Source organism: Phalacrocorax aristotelis, chromosome 7, assembly GCF_949628215.1.
Source record: "Phalacrocorax aristotelis chromosome 7, bGulAri2.1, whole genome shotgun sequence".
NCBI classification, from domain to species: domain Eukaryota; kingdom Metazoa; phylum Chordata; class Aves; order Suliformes; family Phalacrocoracidae; genus Phalacrocorax; species Phalacrocorax aristotelis.
Genome location: NC_134282.1, coordinates 17,369,130 through 17,389,594, shown reverse-complemented (window position 1 = coordinate 17,389,594; position 20,465 = coordinate 17,369,130). Strand labels below are relative to the sequence as shown.

The 20,465-nt window shown below is 44.6% G+C and overlaps 1 protein-coding gene across 10 annotated transcripts in view; it reads left to right on the top strand.

Moving 5' to 3' along the window:
• LPP (LIM domain containing preferred translocation partner in lipoma) overlaps positions 1–20,465 on the top strand; it is a 341,524-nt gene that overhangs the window by 148,274 nt on the left and 172,785 nt on the right. For all 10 annotated transcript variants that reach the window (XM_075098979.1, XM_075098982.1, XM_075098978.1 and 7 more), the window contains one exon: positions 14,946–15,058. In XM_075098979.1, coding sequence (XP_074955080.1) covers positions 14,946–15,058 — 113 coding nt within the window. The remainder of the gene's footprint in view (positions 1–14,945; positions 15,059–20,465) is intronic.

The following is a 20,465-nucleotide window of genomic DNA, read 5'->3' as shown; positions in this document are numbered from 1 at the left end:
TTTAAAGTTTCTGTCTTGCATTGTTTGGTGATTTTTGTTTTGTTTTGGAGTTTTTTGTTTTATTTTGGAGGAAATCAGGTTGATATACTGAAAGAAAACCATCTTATTACAAAAAGCTTGAGTGCTTCTGAGAACATTTAAAACAAGGATGACTAGAAATGACCTTTCCATCCTGGAGCGAACTTTGAGTGTATTCTCCCTTTGGCATTTCTAATGATAGACTTTCCATCTGGTCTTTGTTTAAAAGCTAAGACGCAACTTGGTTTTTTTCACATTAAAACTGTTCATACTCTAAAATTAATCCTCTTGATCATTTCACTTCAGGGAGAGGAGTGCAGAAACACTGGGAATATTTGCTTATTTTTAGCAACTCCATTCAGTCCTCCTGGCAGCACATTTCTTTTGTCCCAAAACAAGTAGTTGCTGATTTGGGGGAACCCTGGATTTCTGTCTGCTTGGATTTGGAGGGATTGCAACCCTTAGAGGAGGTTTTAAAAGAAACTGAAGACACGTCACTGGCCCTGGTGGGGTGCACGATCTGGATCTGCAGGAGGGATTTGTGGTTACGTTAGCTACCCCTGGTAATACTGTCATTTCTAATGCTGCAAATTCCCTGGTCCCAGTTTCCCATACTGATTCCCCAAAGCTGAATGTGCAAGAGTGAAATCCTAGCAAATGAATGCTTCAGGGAAGAATTGGGGATCTCCTGAGAGGCATCACTGCAACCGTTCAGCGTCATTTCAGCAGAATCTTTGGGGCAAGTATGTAAACTGATCCTTTTGCTTAGCAAAGCATTTCAACAAACGCCTAATTTGATACATGCTTTCTGAAGGTCTGTGGGACGTAATGTTTAAGCATGCACTTGACCATAAGCGTGTACCTGAGTCCATACTGCATGTAAGCACGTGCATGCACGAGGGGAATATTTCTCTGGAACACTTGTAGGAACATCAGACACCAGATTTTTTTGAAATTTTTTTTCCTCCCTGTAACACTGGTCACTGCTGAATGTGTGTTCTTTCTTTTTTCCTTCTTCATCCTTTTATCCAATGAAGTTCTAAAAAAAATAAATGTAAGTGGGAGATTACTGGTGAGCCATCCATTCCTCAGACGTTCTGGTGGGAACAGCAGAAAGTAAGTCTGTTAGCAAAGTCTTGTTTCTATCAGAACTGCGTATGGAGCATGCGCAGAAAACATGTTTACTGGACACTGAGAAGGCCCTGCAGAAGAGGTGTTGTTTGGGGCTCTTGGCAGGTAGATGCTCTGCTCAGGGTATTGGTGTTTTTGCTGCAGGTTCTTCTGATGACCAACTCTATTAAAACAATGGGAGGGAGAAAGGATGTTGCAAATAATGGGAGAGAACAATTCTGGCACACGTAGCTTCCTCTTCATAAAGCTGCTTTTCCCTTGAGGCAATATATCTTGCGTCTTATGGGAAGGAAATCTTACAGTATAAAAGGAAGTGTGAACTGCTTACCAATGAATTTAGAAGCCTAGAAGTTGGATTCCTTTTATAAAGAGATAATATGGGTCCTGTTCTAGTATATTAGGGAAGCTTTTTTAAGATGCATCTCCAAAAATAGGAGAACTATGGGAATCACTTCTTTAAAATAATATTTGTGTGCAGCTTATGTTAATATTCCTGGGACCTTAGGGGATGTACGCTCAGCAAAATGAAGGTGTTCAGAGAACAAAAGCAGCAGAGAGACAGTATCTTTAGCCTGAGCTGCTCAGCAGGGCAGAACATGGGCGGATGGCTTTATGTTCTTGGGGTTGCCTGTGACGTGGGTTAGAGTGGTTCAAGGGCTGTCCTCACTTCCCTCTCCTGCGATGGCTCCGGAGGGGCTGTTCTGCCTCCAAGAATAGCTGGCACATTGCAGTACTCTAATTATTCTCATTTTCCTGCCGCATCTCCTGCACTGGGAACGGCGTGCCTTCTGCAGGCTGTACTGCCCAAAGGCTGCCTGCCTGCCAGGTTTGCTCCATGGCAGCCCCACTGCTGCAGATTTATAGCTCCCTATTGTGTAACAGGATAAAAAGCAGGGTCTGTCCAAAAGTTTTGCAACCTTTTTGGTCCTCCCCAGCGCTATTCTCTCGTCCCATTCCCCTCGATTAAAATAAAGGCATGGAGAGAGAGAGGGGGAAAGAAAACGGAGTTGATTTCTGATGAGTAGCACAAGTGGTGAAGTCCAGATAACTTCAATGGGCATATCCAAGTAAGGATATTTTATGCAGACCCTATCAAGCTGAAAAACAACGAACGAAAAAAGGGGGGAAAAAGTGGCTAGAATCCTTCTGAAGAATTTCTGCATTTTCTGCAGAGTACATAATTGAAGGGGAGCTTTTTGATAAAGGCTAAATTGTGTATGGGCATGAAAAATTCAGCAGGGAATTTAAGCCATTTCCAAACCACATGAAACATTAAACATTTTGCTCAAGAACAGCTTGAAGATGGCGTGCATCATCCCAAGCTTTAAGCGGTCCTCTGATTTTTCTCTTGCAAATGTTAAATACATAGTAAAGAAGAGCCAAAGTAGGTTTTATCTACTTTCTCATGATGAGTGTGGAGCCATTGCCTTGCAAGATCTGACCTGACACACACCTTTGTTTACCCATCTTGGCTAGATAATTTTAGCTGCAACATTTTGAAGAACCAGGGGAGCAGATATCAGTGCAGCAGTCTCAGCATGCTGTTCTGTGCTTGTGATCAGCTCCAGCCTTGGGTTCTTTTCTGAGTGGCTCTCAAATTAGCCTTTTAAATCCAGTGGAATTAAAGATTTTAATCAAGCAAGATGTTAATCACCATGACATGATGTGATATGTATGGCCTGATAAGGATATAGAGTAAATCTCTCAGTCTCTTGGAAACAGAGATTCCTGTTCCTTAAGTTATCTTCAATATGGTACTGGATTTTAAAGCCACGTTATGCCTGTATTTTTAAATTAAAAATTTTCTTCGTGTAGAAGGATAAATATTGGCTAATTTCAGATCATTCTCAGGCGTGTCCTTGTTTGCTTCTTATTTTCTTGACAGCCCAGGTACTCAAACATGTCATGTTTTCTCTTTAAATCAGGTGGTTGTTCACTTGGGTGTCTTTCATCAATGAAATCTGACTGTGATTGTTTAAACCCTCTAGGAATGAGCTTTGCTTTTGCATGAAGCAGTCACCTTGGATGACTGCATGCAGCAAGTCATGCATTGCAAAATTACAGTGTGAGTTTTCAAAACCTGCGGTTGTTCGGTTTCTTTTAGGAAAGCTGGTTAGTACTGTCCAAAGAAGGATGGTTCTCTTCTTCTCTAGGTGGACGCTAGGGCTGAGGCTCTCAAGTTTGTCTTCCTGTGCCAAAGATGGTCCTCTAAGAAAACTCTTCACCCTTGAATATCTCCATGTGCACTCTTGCCAGGGCAGGCAGCACACTTTCTCATCATTATGCTGTAAAAACACCATGGTGGCAAGGAACAACACAACCTTCCCCTTATTTCCCTCAGGACTGGAAAAAGGCAGGAGAGTAGTGATAATTCTCAGCTCCATGGCACCACTTTGGTTGTGGGGGAGATCTAGACCAGGGGCTGGATAGTGTTGACTAACTTTAAGCAGTGTACTTGGCCCAGAAGGTGCTTCTCTCTGTGTTGTGATTCATGAAGAAAGTACAGACATTAGCTCCAAAATTCTCAGAGCTCAAGGAAACTGGGCTAATAAGCAAGTTTGAACGATGTAGGCTCCATGATTCATCATACAGCCTCAGCATATCAGACATCTCTGTGCATTAAAACAATTTCCAAGCAAAACACCTGCTTGGGCTCTCTCTGGTTTATTATGCTTGCTGGTAGTGTCGAATCGGAAGTTGTTCTCCTTCTCACAGCATCTTCTGCCTGATGGAGGAAAAGGCCTGTTCATCCAATCTCACTGATGGAGGGGTTTTTGTTAGAAGGTGAGATGGACCATCCACTCTTCCCCTGTGCTTCTAAGCACTCTTTCCTTCCCATTCACTGCTCCAGGAATGTGCTTCTGGTAGCATGGGGAGGTGTGCATATGTTACAGCGAAAAACCATTGTATGTCACTGCAGGCATCAGTAGATCTCAAAGTATGATAGAGGTTTTTGTGCCTGTAAAAGATTTATCCTCTTCTCTTGTGCCCTGAGCACACACTCAAACAATATATCCATTTTAATTGTTTCCTGAGAGGTTATTAATATTGGAGTGGGGATTTAGAATGAAGATCAATCATTAATCTGAAAAGAATGGATTTACACTTTCCTGCAGCAAGGCTGGAAAAGAAGTTAGGATGAAAGAAAATCAAGAGAGATTCCCCACCTAACCTAATTTAATTTTTATGCCTAAAATTGTCCAAGTAGCAGCTCTGAGGGAAAACAAAACCTTAGAATGAAGGCTTCAGAAGTGTAGTGTAGAAACTGTAGTGATATGTTACTACAATTTGGTGTAATTTTTTTCCACAACATTTTATTTCAAGAATAAAATCTCTGGCTTTTCAAACAAAACCACAATCTTTGCCAAAGATTTTAATTTTCTTCGGTATTTTTCCTTTTAATAATATTCACAAATATTTCTGTAATTGATTTTCTACTGGTTAAACAGAAATGTTTGAATTCAATCTCAAAATGATCTCACCCAGGTTTCTCTACACCAGATAATTGACCCAGCTTTTGGTGTGGTATGTCGTACTGCAAGGGCACCCTCTCAGTTACCCTGGGCTGGTGCCAGACTCTTAATACTTTTTCTCTGGAAAGGAGGCACCATTTGCTGAGTGGAATTACAGCAGAACTTCTGGTTTGATTGACTGCTTTCTCAGAATGGTCAGAAGCTTGAAATGTGTAGTTGGGTAACTACAATATCATGGTCATTCCTGTTGGGAATGCAAGATGAGAGCCACATGTCCCCCAAAACATGCACAGGTACCACGCTGCCACCATTACCCCTATTTCTATTCTGAGAATAGGCAGTCTGCCTGGGTCAGTTTAGGGATTGAATTTTATTATAATCAGTGTCATGAATGGGAATATCATTCTCATCCCTGGGAAGTCTTTTCTGTGCCTCTGTCATTCACCTCTTCCACTGCCACGTTAGGAGGCTCCAGATGAGAAGTGCTCTCTCTGCTCTTGTATTCCCACCCACGGTGCTCTGGGCTTTGACCAGCAAGGAGAATGGTGGGGCGGTTCTAGGTAGGGGATTTTGTGGACCATGGGAAATATAAATGTAGTTACTTATCTAAAAAGTCAGTTTAGCATGTTGTTCCCTAACTGGTTGCTTCGTTGACTTATGCAAAAAGTGTAAAATTTAAAGCATTTCTGCTCAAAGGGTGGTGATTACACACTTACATGCAGAGTTTAGTAACTTTGGGGTGTAGGGCAGTGATCCTTGGTATGGAAAGCTAGTGCATCAGTGTTTTAGGGTAAACTTAATCTCAAAGATAAAGTCTACATGATTTTTTTCTTCTACTCAGCCTTCCCTGTTGTCCAAAAGTACAGTAGAGAGGATGTAGAGCACCTCCAGGTAAAATCTACCCAGAGAAAGATACTAACCCCCCCCCCCCTTTTTTTTTTTTTTTTTTTTTAACCTTTTGATTATAATCCCGTTTCTCTTCCCTGGTCTGGCCAGACCATGTCTGACATTTTTAGTAGGTACAAGCAAAGGGAATCAAACTCCCTCCACAAAACCCACCACCATATAAATATACATTTATATAAATTTACATGTGGAGGTACAGAGCATGAGTTATTTGCTCTGAAAGAAGAAGTTAGAGGTGAATTCTATTTATCCAACACTTGATTTTATCTCAAATTATCTTCAGGGATTAAGGATGTGATTTATTATTTAGCAAGCAATTCATTTTATAGCATGAAGACAATCTAGCTACTTTTTCCGCTCCCCAGTAGCACTGACTAATTGCAATAGAAGGAAAAAGGCTGTAGCTGTTTGTATTGGTGAAAACAGTGAACTGAGACACATCTGATAAAGACACGTTTTGCTTTGATCTTTCCAAGTTTGGGTGTTCGTAAGAGTTACATAGGGAGGGGTGAGGAAGAAGATGGGAGGAACTAAATGAGTTATTTTGAAAATCAGTTTATGTTTGTTTGTTTTTATCAGCTCATCTGTGAGCATTTTTGCTCCAGTCTCTCAAGCCTGCAGCAGCAGACTTTGTAAAGAGGATGCCTTGCAGGAGGGTTGACCCGGGGAAATGGTCTAGTTAAGGCAGTGGTTTTTGTTGTCCCTCTCCTTTGTGTGCTGGGCAAGCAGAACGGATCCAGCGCTTCCCAGGGTTCTGCAGCACGGGCCGCTGCTGGCTCTGAGGTTCAAGCCAAGGCTGCAGCATGTCGGGTTTCCTCTGACCGCTTAGATTGTAATTCACCCCCGAAGAGGGAAAACAACACAAAAGCAATTATAGGCAAAGATAAGTCCGAGATTGCTTAAAAACTGTTGGCTGCAGCTTCCAAAACTTGAGGAAGTCCCTTGGCGGTAAAGAGCTCTGGGAGATGTTTTTTACAATCTGTGCAGTGTTTTGTATTTCATCGCTAGGCACAGAGTGCGTTTCGTTGGTGATAAGAAAGGATGTATCTGGAGGACATGGTCCCCATCTTCCCTGGCTGCCTCCTCACGGGAGAAAGCTGACCGAAAAAACAGATTCGTTTTGATTGTGCCACACAAAAATAGCCAGGGAGGATGTGGTCTTAATCCAGTGGTGAAGCTCATTTTTTTTCAACTCCTTCACAACAACCCTCTTTAGTAAATTAATGCATATGTCAACTCTTGTCAAGCGCTCTTAGCGATGAACAAATGAGTTGAACACCATAATCTAATAAACAAATAGATAACTCATTTTGGTTTTGTTCTGAGTGAGGCAGCGTTTCCCTCATTGAGTTGTTTCATGGACCTTTTGCTCTGCAGAGGACAGGGATGGTGTGTGGGAATGCAGCCTGTGTTTCTCCTCTGAGGACAGGGTTTGCTCTTCTGACTTAGATGCCCTGATTTCCAGCATATTTCCAGCTGTTTGTGTTGAAATCTTTCCTTCCTAGCGGGCTGTTTTTTCTTTTTTTTTTTTTTTTAAATCGTTCAGAACTACTTTTGTTCCATTATTGGACCTGAGGAGCTGCAACTGAAAGAGGGATATCATTGTACTAATTGTTGCCCAGACCAAGTAAGACAGACTCTCTTCTTATGTCTACAAATAAGTACTGGAGGGAAGGCAAAGGAAGGCTTTGCATGACCATGGAGTGAGGCACAGTGGGGCCAGGTGGCATCCCCAAAGTCCTAAAAGTAGTCTGTGACAAGGAACGGTGCTTAGATCTGCTCTCTTAATCTTATGGCTCTTCCTTCTCCTCCTATTTTAGCACAGATTTTAATTAAAGTTTACAGTGCCATGGGCTGTTTCTTGCATTGGCTTGGCTTTAGTCCTTCACTAAGCTTAGTAAAGGACTGATTTATTTTCTGTAGACCTGGGTTCTGATACTAGCAGACCTCTCCTCTCAGCAGATAGCAGTGTTATGGAGATAACTGTTATGTGTAACGTGATCTGAGCAGGAGCAGAACTGGCTCATTCACATCATGTTTACAGAACAGGTTGTTGAGGTGAGCAAAATATTTCATCTCTGCTACAGAGGAGCTGGAGTGAGACATGACCTGGAATTGATTGCCCCACAGTCATATGGAAAAATAAAATGAAGAATCAAAATGCAGCCTTGTATAGATGCCTTTGGACTAAGTGGCGCGTACTGTAAGCATATGATGTGTAGGATGTTCGGCTGATGTGCATGGAGGAAAACAACCCAGTGTGTGGTTATACCTGCCTCCCTGTAACCTGCGACCATTGGGGCTGCAGGAGCATCAGTTGCATTTTGCAGGGAAGGATGGCACAGCTAGGTTTCTACAGACACAAGCTGAATAAAAACGCAGTCTCATTAAAAAAAAAAAAAAAAGTGTTGTTTTCACAATGAGGGGCATCCACTGTGGTGAAGCAGATGAGTTTTTGCATAATTTGGGGAACTGAGCCCTTGTTTCCTACCCTCATGCTAATTACTGCCTTTGGGGTGTTTTGAGAGGGAGGTCAGCAAGTTCTGACGTGAACTAGGGGTGGGTGGGATTTTCCCTACTGGTGACCAAAGCTAGAGTAAAAGATCCGTGTACAGGACACTAAAGATAGCATCTGCTTGTGCTAAATCAAGTTGCTCACTAAAAGCTCTATCATCTGAAGTGAGCCTAGCATGGTGTGCCAATGCCGCTCCTTTTTAGTGGTCACAAGCTCATAGGCAATGCATGGGGTCCGGCTCCAGTCCCACTGAAGCACCTGGCAATGCCTAAATGGTGGTAAATCCCACCATTTGAGAGGTGGAATAAAATGGCTTTTGAGCTGCTGCCTCAGCTCAGACCCAAATGTCAAAGCAGCCAGTGTTGGATCTCCCTGTTAACGCTCTCCCACGCGGCTCCTCTGTCCCCATCAGAATCTCATCTGCTATTCCTGAAAGCTTTAGTAACTTATTCTGGCTCTAGTAACACTGGAAGAAATCCAGAGCGATTTCAGTGGAGCTATTTTGGATTTGTGTTTGCAGTAGGAATTGTACCTAGAGGTTTTAAGTTAATCGCGCGGTCATTTTTTCCTCTGTATATTTAACCACCGAAGTTAATTAACATTTGAAAGTTTCACAGGCTGCTTCTTTCATTATCTCAGCTAGCTGTGGTAAAAGGTGGTGTGGCAGGAGGGTGATAGTCCAGCTGAAGTTGTGCAGATAGGAAAAATGCTGGGAATGGTTTCCAGTGAATCCCAGGGGTTTGAGTATTTGGACAAGGGGATGAAGGTGGAGGTGAGGATGCATAAGCTGCCACGGTATGCGTTGCCTGTTGACTTTCCATGTAGTAAATAAAATTACCAGATGATTGTTGGTGTGTGTATGTGGGGTTTTTTTTGTGTGTGTTTTTTTTTTTTTCTTTGAAGAGAATATTTTAAGCAGGACTGCGATTGATAGTCCTGAACTGTAGGGGACTAATGTTCCTGTGCTCCAGCTGGGAGAAACTAATTCAACATCTTGTGTTGTAAACACTCACTCATTTTAACTGATTACACCTCCAATGTTCCTCAAATCACTAAAATTACTAATTGCTATTCCTTACACATCAGAGAGTGAATCCTGAATAATTAACCCCAAATAAAATTAGATGAATTGGCCCTTTTAATTAGAATCCCTGCTGCTGTTTGTTCTGAGCTTCCTTTTCTTACTGTTAAGAGACTTTTAGAATGATTAAAACTGTTTAAGACTTAAACAGCCAGTGACCTTTTAATACAATATAAATCCATAAAAGCAATATTTCAGCTAGCAGGTGGTGAAGTAAATTTTCAGTGCAACTACCTGACAGACTCAGTATTCCTTTTTCAAATGCTGAGGATGAAATTAGCTAGTGTAGGGTTTTTTTTTTCTCCCACTTGCTTATTAATACAGTAGCTGATTAGCAATAGTAGTTCAAATGGTAGGATTAGTGATTGGTAAGAGAGTGGTAATTTAAACAGTGCTTTGGGTTGGTGGAGCTCCTTTATTTTAGGAATCACAGGTCAATATATTTAGGTAAATTGTGGAGCTGGTGTGTAATCATGTGATGGTTTCCCCTGTGCAGATGTGGTGTCAGTGACCCCTCATGACATGGTTTTGACAAAGGATGTGCTGACACGAAACATGATTTTAATTGTGTGCTTTCCTTGTCCAGTGATATGAGTTACATACAGATGTTACAAAAGAATGTTCATTTTGGGAAACTTAGTAAGATACGTGCTCACACCTAAGAGTCACCAGGTCATATCTAGCTGAAGTTTTCTATAAAAGTCCTGTGGCGTCACTCCTGCAGTATGAAGTTTCCCAGGTTGCTTAGTAATACTGCAATATTCTGCAGGTTTTTGCAGTGTTATTGTGGAATACGGGTTCATGGTAGCCTCAATAAAAAGTATTTTAGCCCAGTGCTAAACGAATTAGAGTTTATATATAAATCTTAATTGTTTCTGTGTAGATCACCCTCAAATTGCAAACTTTGGCTTTCTGCAGTAGAAGTGAAATACTTGACAGGGCAAAGGGAAATGCTTGTATCTAGTCAGTGCTATCCCAAATAGAGTCCGTTTGGATCACAATCGAAACACATCAGTGGTTGTTTCCTCCATCACTGTCCTTGTTCTGGTCTCTGAGTCAGGGAGAGTGTGTTTTTCAGGTGATTCAAACCGATTCTTTAGTAGCTTCAAGTCAGATTACCAAGATGATGATAAAAAAGGGTTATTTTTGTTTGGAAGGAGAAAAATTAAAAACATCTGGGCATATAGTCTTCAGATGTCAGTCAAAGATCTGGGAAGACCAGTATAAACCCTGTTTTGTTGGTTGATAGATTTCATTAAGTTATTGTTTCAGGGAAAAATACGATGTTTTGTTTTTTTGTGTTTCCGAGGGTTTTCCCCCAGGCTCTTCTTACTGAACATGTGAGATCTTCATGTCTAAGAGTTTCAAAGCTGCAAATCTTCATGTCTAAACAACTGTGTCAGTCAAGGGGGGAGGCAATTACTATGCTGCAACTCATTTGTTGTCTGGCAGATATATCTCCCTGAAAACAAAGGCTTGAGATGTACGAGCCTGATCCTGCAAAAAAGTGAAGTGCACTAAAAAATTTAAAGGTTAGACTGTAAGTGAGAAAGGTGCTTGGTGCATGAGACGGGATGTTTTTCTCAGCTTGTACTTGTACCCAGAAGGCATCAGGCAGCCAATGGTAAAAATATTAAGAGTTTTTATTCAGCCTGACAGGCTCATGCTGATGTAGACATCTGTTAAGGCTTTGAACAATTTTTTATTTGTACATTTGAAAAGTGTAATAATGAAACATCTAAATCTCCTTGGAAAGTGTAAGAGGGGGAATTCTGGGGAGGAGAGGGGTAAAACCTTGCAGTTGCATCTGCATGGCACAGGTTTGACTGGAGCCAGAAGTTGGGCTGGGGCTTGGGAGGCATCACTTCTGTTTATGGCTCTGCTATAGATTCCCAACATACGAGTGATGGACTGACTTAATTACTGTCTAATTACTTGTATGTAAAATATGGGGGAGAGCATTACTGGGGCTGACACTGTCATCTCTTGTGGTTGTGCTGGGTGATGCTCCAGTGCAGGAGTGGGCACGGGCACCGAGAGAAGAGCTCAGAGCTGCGGTTTCACGGCACGTTGCGCCGTTGTATCTGAAATAACTGAGCTGGCGCATGTGTCGCACTGCACAGCCACTTTGTAGGTTGACTCACGGTCTTCACAGCTGTAAGAAGAAGAAATGAATAGCTGGTGCAGCAAAGAGTGTTTATTTTCTCCTTAAACGTATGGTAATGGGTAGAGGTTTCTCATTGCGAGAGCTGAAGGCAAGCTGCGCTGTGCTGCGAGGAGGGGCAGGATGCAGCTCCCTGCCTGCAAACGTGCCTGCCCCAGGCTGCCTCCGTGGGGGGACTTGCCATCAGAAGGTGATTTCACCTGCCTTGAAGTATAGATTGCCTCCTGGAGGTGCCTTCAGGTCTCTCCGTTGATTGAGCTTGGTGCAGTGACTCTCATAAGTACCTCCAAGTGTTCAGGCTAACGCCAGGTGAATGTCAACCAAAACACCAGTCTCTCTGCTGAGCAGCAATCAATACTAATAAGCCTTTTTCCCGTTGTATCGCTTATTCATGGAGGGGCAATGGGGTTAATCAGGCAGGAGAGTGTGAGCACTCAGGGTGTGATGTGTCCTCTGCCAGCCCATGATTAACTCTCTTAACCCCAGAGCCGCATTTCCCCTGCGGCCGCCAGTGCATCTATGTGGGCCAGGGGACGGTCCCTTCCCCAGATGGCTCCCCATGTAGCTGGCTGGTGTTGGAGGTGGTCAGCAGTGTGTGGCAGTGATATGCTCTGCCTGTATGTGGACTTTCCTGCCTCCTCCCGTGGCTTGTCCAGCTCTGAGCAAGTGAAATCTGTCTGGCTTGCAAAGCTTGTGGGCTGAGGGGACGTCCCCGAGGTGCCTTGGAGGAGTCTGTAGGTAGATGCTGCTTAGGTGGACTGTAAGCTTGCTTTCAGTGTTTTTTCATCCTTTAATCCCTCAAATGTAGACCCTGTTCTTCCACGTGTCATCTAAAACCATACGCTGCTCAGGACACAGATTTTACGGTTTTTGCACGCTTCCCTCTCTGCCAGCGGGAGACTTCCAGCAATGCCAATAATAACAATAGTAATACAGTAACAGCTTTCCCTCCTGCATCCGAGGGAATACTCTCCTGCGAGTGCAGTGGGAACGGCATTGGATCCTATGGCTGTGTGTGGGAAAGGGGAAAGTCCAGTGGCAGAATAAATAACGAAAGCTGTGAAGGAGAAAAGTCCATCTGTTTGCAGAGGACCAGGAAAAGGCCAAACATCTACAAGGTCCCCCCAGTTCATCAGGCATCTGCTCTCTGTTTCCCAGTCTAAAAACATTTCCATTTGTGGGGAGAGCAGAGCCAGCAGCTTATCTGACACAGAGGACACAGTCAGCAGAGCTGGGCTGGGATGCAGTAAAGCCAGCTGTCTCCTACTGCAAAGAAAAGTGTTTTTTTCCAAAGTCTAGAAAAGGGCTCTTCTCTCTTTCTGTCCTTCGCTCCTTTTCTGAAAAATCTTGCCAATTTTTTTTTTTTGTTTGTTTGTTTTTTCCCCTTTAGGGAGGAACGGATCTTCCAAGGGGCAAAATGGTGTTTGTTTTCTGTTTGTTCTAGCAATTGTTTTCCCCTTCTGTTATAGCAATTGTTATTTTTCCCTTCTATTTATGCACAAACCCTGGCCCTTTTCCTGTCTCATCCCCTTCAACATGTTCTCTACCTTGATTTTGCTTAGGTGTTTTGAAGGATTGTAATAAAGCAAGAGTGTCTGACTAATGTGCTGTTCAGGGAGATGAGTCTTTGGCATTGGAGCCTGGTCTAACCGGAGAAACATCATCTGAAGTGTATTCTTTGTGAAGTTCGTGTCCGCTGGAGTTGAATTTGTTTGCAAAATCATGTTGGTTGGTTGGAGGGTCATTTTCAGAGCAAAGGAGAAAAGTCTACTTAGCATTCAAACATCCTAGCATTTGTTTTAGAACTAAACACCAAGATATTAATTTCAAAATATTTCTTTTCACTCTGTATTGTATTTCACATTATTTGAAATAAAAGATTTGATTAATTATAGGGCAAAGAGGAGGATACTGCAGATGTTATTGGATCTAATTTTTTTTTAAAAAATCTATCTTGAGCTCTGTAATATCATGAGCCAGTAGGTTTCAAGGGATTTTATGTATTGGAGCAACATGGTTGTCTTAAATTAGTTTTCAGTGTGTTGTTTTTGAACTGTCTTCATGCATCTGTATTTAGGATTCCACTTTCTTAGGGATTCGAGGGGGAAGTTGAGTCTTATCCATGCTTACTTTGGGGAAAATGTGAAGAAATTACTTTCCTGGGAAATAAGATCCCTAAAAGTCCTAGGGGGAGTTTGTGTCTTTTGGAGAGTGATTTGAAAGCTTTTCAGGGCTGCAGACCTGTCTGCTTCCTATAGCAAATAGCATGAAGGTGCCGTGCTGGTGGTGCTGTCCAGCTGGTGCCCGTGCCTGGGGTGGGCTGAGCCTTGGGCTTTGAACCTGGGCGCGGGTGGTCCAGAGGTCTGTGGGTCACTGGGGTTTGGCTCAGCACCTCTCTGAGCAGTTTGGAGCCTGCTCCTTGGTATTTGCAAATGGTGCTGAGGGCCTGTAGCTGGGAGGTGGTGTGGCACTGCATGGAGATGTGGAAGGTCAAGTAGAGAGCCCATGTTTTTCCCAGAAGGATTAAAACCCTCCAAAAGCAACAGTTCCGATAGAGGTGAAATATCACCCTTTCATTCATCTTGAACTTCCATCCCGGATGCTGCACACAGGAGAGCCAACAGCAAACAGCTTTACTTGCAGCATCAAGCTTTATGGGAAGAAATAAAAATATACCAAAGTGGTCCAAATTACAGACAGCTGCCTCCCCAGGAGCCAAATCTAGTGCTAATGGCCTTAGGAGGTGCTTTCAGAGTCTGGGGTCCTGCTGCCTGCAGCCTGTGCTGCTCTGTCCTTGTTTTCTCCCTTGTGTTCCCACCTCCCATGAAGTTTTCAACGAGAGATCTCCCATCTCTGTGCTGGATGTGAAGCTGGATGGCTTCACAGCCAGTATGATGCTTTGGCTTCACATCAGCATTTTTGGAAGTTTAAGATGAGCAAATTAGAGTGCAGATATTTTGTACATCAGCCCCATGTAAAAAGCCTCCTCAGAGTTAAGAGGTGGATGCTTCTGAGCTTGCAACTGGCCCATCACGTGGTGGTTGTCACTGAGAAGAACCTGGAACTTCTCAGCAGTTCTTTACATGAAGCTATGACGTCCCTATAGGAAGAGGGAGATGCAAAGGGCGTGGCTGCCTGCCAGCAGCAGGGATGCAGCAGGTGAGCTGGTCTAGATTTTGGGCTCCAGCTCCAGCCCTTCATGCAACAGGGAATCCCTGCTTTTAGAAACCATCTGATGCTGTCTTTGCAGTGTTCAGGAAGAGCTGGCATAATTTAGCACACAAGGGGAGTGAATTGGATGGAATCCATTGCAAGGCTGGATGCAGGACATTCATTATTGCAAGTTTTGTAGTTGCCTGCATTGGGCTTGAGATGCAAGCTTCGATCTGCAGAGCTGGTTGTTGGTGTCTTCAGGCTTTGTGGCAAGTTGCCTTCTGTTGCATGTCTGAGCACCTCTAAGCAATCTGCCAACATTACTGACCTGTTGTATCCATCTCCTGAAGTAGTGAGAGGCGCAGCTGAGAATTTAATGGTTAAACAATGTGTTATTTCCTGTGCCACAAAACCAATGGCAGAGCTGTGAGTATTGCAGGGTTCATCCATGTCATCATGTTGGGGAAAGCTGGCGGGTCTAATTTGTCCCATTCTCTCTCCTAGGGGACTTCCTTCCTCCACCCCCGCCTCCTGTGGATGACCTTGGGAATGTCACATCATCACAAGGTGCCTTTCCCCCGCCACCCCCTCTGGATGACGTTACTTTCAATGTGCAGGTAAGAAGACAGGAATTATCATTCATGCATAACTGATCCAAAAAATTGTGGAAATGAATGGATGACAGTAAAACGAGGTGGCAAAGTGCTGTGGTTAGAAATCATGTGTCAGGAACAACCAAGTCAGCTTTAGCAAGCTGTGTTTCCCAAGTAGGGAATATTTCCATTCAAAACTTGCTGGTCTATTAAAGGATTTTTCCCATCCGGCTTGAATTAGAAGACTAATTGCCTTATGCCCTTGTGATGGCAGATGGGAGTGAAACCTTCCCAGAATGAATTGTTTTCTGGAAGGGCCATCTCCCTCTGTGGACTGTGGAGAGACTTTAGGGCAGTAATCTGATCCTAAAAGTGCTTTGTTTAGGTGCCTAAAATTAAGTGAAGCAAACAAGCCCTGGCCCAGGCTCCAGTGATGTCACTGAGACCCTTTTTTACCCCCTTTTTGCTGGCTTGGATCCCCTAGATTTGCCATCTGGATGGAAGTGCAACTTCTAAAACTTCTAAGATGCATCAGATGATGATGGCATGTTCGGTGTGGATAGGGACATCCCTTGGACATCTTTGAACGGTATGAACATCCTTGTGCAGACGTTGCTGGCTTGCCTGGAGTGCCAGGTACTGTTGGTTTAGCTCAGGCACATTCAGGAGAGATATATTCAGACTGCAGGGACAATCTGTCAAGGTGATCAAGGAATGAGGAGCTGATCTTGCCAGTGGAGACTGGAAGAGTTTGGCTTATTATCTGAGCAAAAGGAAGGCTGAGGAAGGAGTATGGTTGCAAATTTGAAATACATTTGGGGAATAAGCACCAGAGAAGAACAACTGTTTCATCTGTGGGTGAGTGTTGGTTCAGGAACAGGAGAGGCTGAGGTTGCCAGAAGTACCTTGATGCTGGTGTTTAGAAAGTTTCTGAACACCAAGGCTGCCTGAGGTCTGCAAGAGCCTTCTGGGAAGAGTAGTGAGAGCAGAACAAGCATGATCTAGGTTTGAGGCTGATGAGAGTTGTGTAACCACCTATCCACAGCTATGGGGCTGCCTTTGACGACTCTGGAAGGCTGTGGCAGTCCTGGGTCCCTCAATGGATTTGAACCTGAGAATAGGCTAGCGGGCAGATATTAAACAGGATTGAAGAGACCTGACTCAGGTCTTAACCCTGCCACAAACTCTAGAGTCAATTAACCTACTTTGTGCCTCTGTAAAAACAAGCACTTCCTTTCCTCGTGGGCTTCCCATGATCTCTTGCCTGTGGAGAGATGTTCAGATGCTATCACAAAGTCTCAGCATGTTCCTGCAATGGTTCAGTGTTACAAGCAGCCTTTGAGAGGGAAGGGGTTAATAAGGGTTGCATTCTTCCTTGACAGGAAAGGCTGCAGCCGTCAGGGACATTAGCCAAATGTGGAGCATGGCTTTTCCCAGCCTTGGGGGAATGAAGTAATTCCCCAACAAGTGCTGTTCTGTCTCTTATCTCTCCGAGAAGAGTGGACCCCATGGGAGCAGGGGAGCTTCCAGACCACCCTGGGAAGTGGTGAAGCAGCAGGCTCCTGTCGAGGGCAGAGTGCTGCCTGCATAGCTGCTGGCATAGGAGCCTGGGCAGCAGGAAGGGGTCACAGCACCTCATGTGTTTCTCTGGGGTCAGGCTTCCCCCTTGCCATGTTGCCCAAGGAGGGGACCTCGCCATGCTTATTAGAAGGGGCTCATGTCTTCAGCTCCTCATGCCTCCTTCCTGTGATGGGTCCAAAGATGTGCCTGAGCCACTTGAGGCTGTTACTTGGACATGCCCCTTGGTAGAACCACCTGATGGGATGGCTCATCCCTGCTGAGCTCATGAAATTGCTATTTTTCAATCCCTTTATCTCTGGCTTTGGGAAGCTGGGGCTGGAGCCATACTCACAGCATTGGGTTTTGGCAGGAGCTTGGTTAGAGTGAGATTCCTTTGTGTGGCATCCTGTTTGGAGGAAAGTGAGCCTGCCGGTCATACCCCAGCACTCCTGCCTGTCACCACCCCCAGCTGTACTCTATGCAGCAAACATGGGTCCCTGCCCTTAATCTGTGCTCTTGTTACCCTTTTCACCTTTCTTTCTCCTTCCATCCTCTGAAGGAGATCAGGAGCAGATAAAAGCCAGGGTGAAGTCAGGAGCCGGTGGGGTCTCATGTTGCAAGATCAGCTCCTTACCTTGCGGGAGCAGCAAAAGTGGTGCTGAAGCAAGATGTTAGGCCTGAGAGATGAGGGAAAAGGGCAGATGGCAATGGAGAAAGCAGCTTGATGCCTGCACATCAATGCCTGTCCCCTCCCCCAGAGTGTGCGTTGAATACAGACATTTTCATGACTCCAGGTGGAGGTTCCCATGCTGAAAGAGCAGAACGAATGGTGGCTGTGTTCCTTCTGCTTTGAATCCTTTCTCAGCCCTCAGGACATGGTTGCCTGCAGGCAGGGATCTCATGAGCAGGTGTTGGATTGGGCTCCAACAAACTAAAGCCAAGCCTGATTCTGCTCTCTGATGCCAGGCTACTTCATTTCCATGCCTCAGTTTCCCCATTGCTAAATGTAAGTGCTGGAGCAGATGACCCCATTCTTCAGTGCGGACCAGATCTGAGGCTGCTGCCTGGGGCAATTTGGCCCCCATGGACCCGATGCCAGCCTTCCAGATTTACTCCAGAGTTTGAAATTTATCTGCTCCAGCAAATCAGCCTCTTTACAATGGAAATTTCTCTCTGGATGGCAGAGTGCTGATGACAGCTTATGAAATGTGTGTGTTGTGGCTCTAGTTAAAGCTTTTTATACTAGGTGTTAAGTTGATGAGAGCAGCAGAATATATATGTTTAGTTTTTTTATAATTTTGTGCATTACTGTTAGCAGATGGCTAAAAACTGCACAGAGTATTACAGTTTAAGTTGTAGCTTAAGAGCAGCGGTTAAAATAATAATGCCTGGTTTTCACAGGCCTGTTTATCTCTGGATCTCTGTTTGGACAGTGGAACTGGCCACTTAGGATCAGATCCAAAAAGGTACTTTAGTATCTGACCTCCCTTGAGGTTCTTATGCTCTGATGGAAATCAGGAGGACTGGGTCATGAAATACCTTTACTGTAGATGTGGCATTTTCTTGTAATTTCTATTTTCCCCTCTAGATCCATCATGTTTGGATTGACAGTAGAGCTGGGGAGGAAAGGAGAAGGAAATTTCAACTCTTTTCTTATTAACTGTAATGCTTTAAAAAGAAAAAAAAAAAAAGGAAATATTTATTTTTAAAAAGAGTGCACTGGGATTGGGGGAGAGTTGTGTTGGGAAGTTCCCCTACAGCTGAAGTTAGCCAGCGAAGGCGAGGGCTTGTTCCCAGAATGGTAGAGAGGGCGCGGCGATGGCGTGTTTGACAAATAAGGACATGAGCAAAGAGCCTTTTGCCACGTTGGCTTGGGCTCAGTTTAAAAGAGGAAAAAAAAAAAATCCTGGATGGGAAGAAAAATGAAGTCACTGTTTGTTAAAGGGAAATAGATAGATCTGGGAGGGAGGGAGGCAGGTTTGGGTTGGTTGGTTGGTTTTTTTTGGTTTTGGTTTTTGTTTTTGTTTTTTTTCTTCCTTCTAGTTTCAAAACAGGCATTCTGCCCAGACCAGGGAAAGCAAAAGTGAAAAACTCTTATAAGCAACCTCTCCAGTGTACTGTTTTTTCACAGAGAATGACAGTGTCTCATGGTGCTGGCAACTTCTTCCTTCCTCACCGGACAGGGTTGCTGAGTGATGAGGACTGTGCACAGCAGTGTGAAAAGCTGGTCCCTACCCCATGTCCTATCCCTGGGAAGTCTGGCTCTGGAGCCGTGTGTGCTACGGGTGCCCCCTCATAAGCAGTAGTGTGAGGGCTTCAGATCTCCACTGGCTTTGAAACCACCAGTTCTCCTTTAATGAGAGGTTCAGAACCCAGCATTTTGTGTCAGGACAGGACCTGGGTGGCTCAGAGCAGATGCGATCCTCAGCTGTGGACCTGCCAAGGGCCACCTTGGAAAAATATGCATTTACGAATTGCTGCTAATTACCCACAGATGCTGTGCCTGCAGTGTGGCCCTGATTTTCATTTAGGACCCTATAGATATTACCACAACATGGAAAGGAGAGGATCATATTCAGCTGGGAGATCACCTCTTTCCCAACAACCCCTAGCTGTTATCAGCGTGGTTTTTATTGACCAGCCACAAAACACTTTACAAAAGAAATACCAGTCTCTCCTTGATAAGGAAGCTGAAGCCAGGAAAGTGCCTTGCCTAGGTCACCAGGCTGGCCAGCAGCAGGCTAAAAATAGGAACCACATCATCTGCATCCCAGACCACTTCTGTCTACTACATTGCACTGCCTCATTACTGCAAAAACTGTGAATTAATGAGTAAATACCACCAGTGGCTGAGACCAGAATCATAGAATCATTAAGGTTGGAAAAGACCTCTAGGATCATGAAGTCCAACCGTCAACCCAATACTACCGTGTCTCCTAAACCATGCCCTGAAGTGCCACGTCTACATGTCTTTTAAACACCTCCAGGGATGGTGACTCCCCCACCTCTCTGGGCAGCCTGTTCCAATGCCTGACCACTCTTTCAGTAAAGAAATTTTTCCTAATATCCAGTCTAAACCTCCCCTGATGCATCTTGAAGCTGTTTCCTCTCATTCTATCACTAGTGACCTGGGAGAAGAGATCAACACCCATCTCACTACAATGTCCTTTCAGGCAGTTGTAGAGAGCTGTAAGGTCTCCCCTCAGCCTCTTCTTCTCCAGGCTAAATGACCCCAGTTCCCTCAACCTCTCCTTGTAAGACTTGCTCTCTAGATCCTTCACCAGCTTCATTGCCCTTCTTTGGACACGCTCCAGCACCTCAGTGTCCTTCTTATAGTGACAGGCCCGAAACTGAACACAGTACTCGAGGTGCGGCCTCACCAGTGCCGAGTACAGGGGCACCATCACCGCCCTGTTCCTGCCAGCCACACTATTCCTGATGCAACCAGGATGCTGTTGGCCTTCTTGGTCTCCTGGGCATGCTGCTGGCTCATGTTCAGCCAGCTGTCAACCAGCACCCCCAGGTCCTTCTTCACCTGGCAGCTTTCTAGCCACTCTTCCCCAAGCCTGTAGCGTTGCATGGGGTGGTTGTGACCGAAGCGCAGCACCCAGCACTTGGCCTTGATAAACCTCATACAACTGGCCTCGGCTCATCGATCCAGCCTGTCCAGACCCCTCTGCAGAGCCTTCCTACCCTCGAGCAGATTGACACTCCCGCCCAACTTGGTGTCACCTGCAAACTTACTGAGGGTGCACTCGATCCCCTCATCCAGATCATTGATAAAGATATCAAGCAAGACTGGCCCCAAGACTGAGCGCTGGGGAACACCGCTTGTGACTGGCCGCCAACTGGCCAACTCTCTGGACTCACC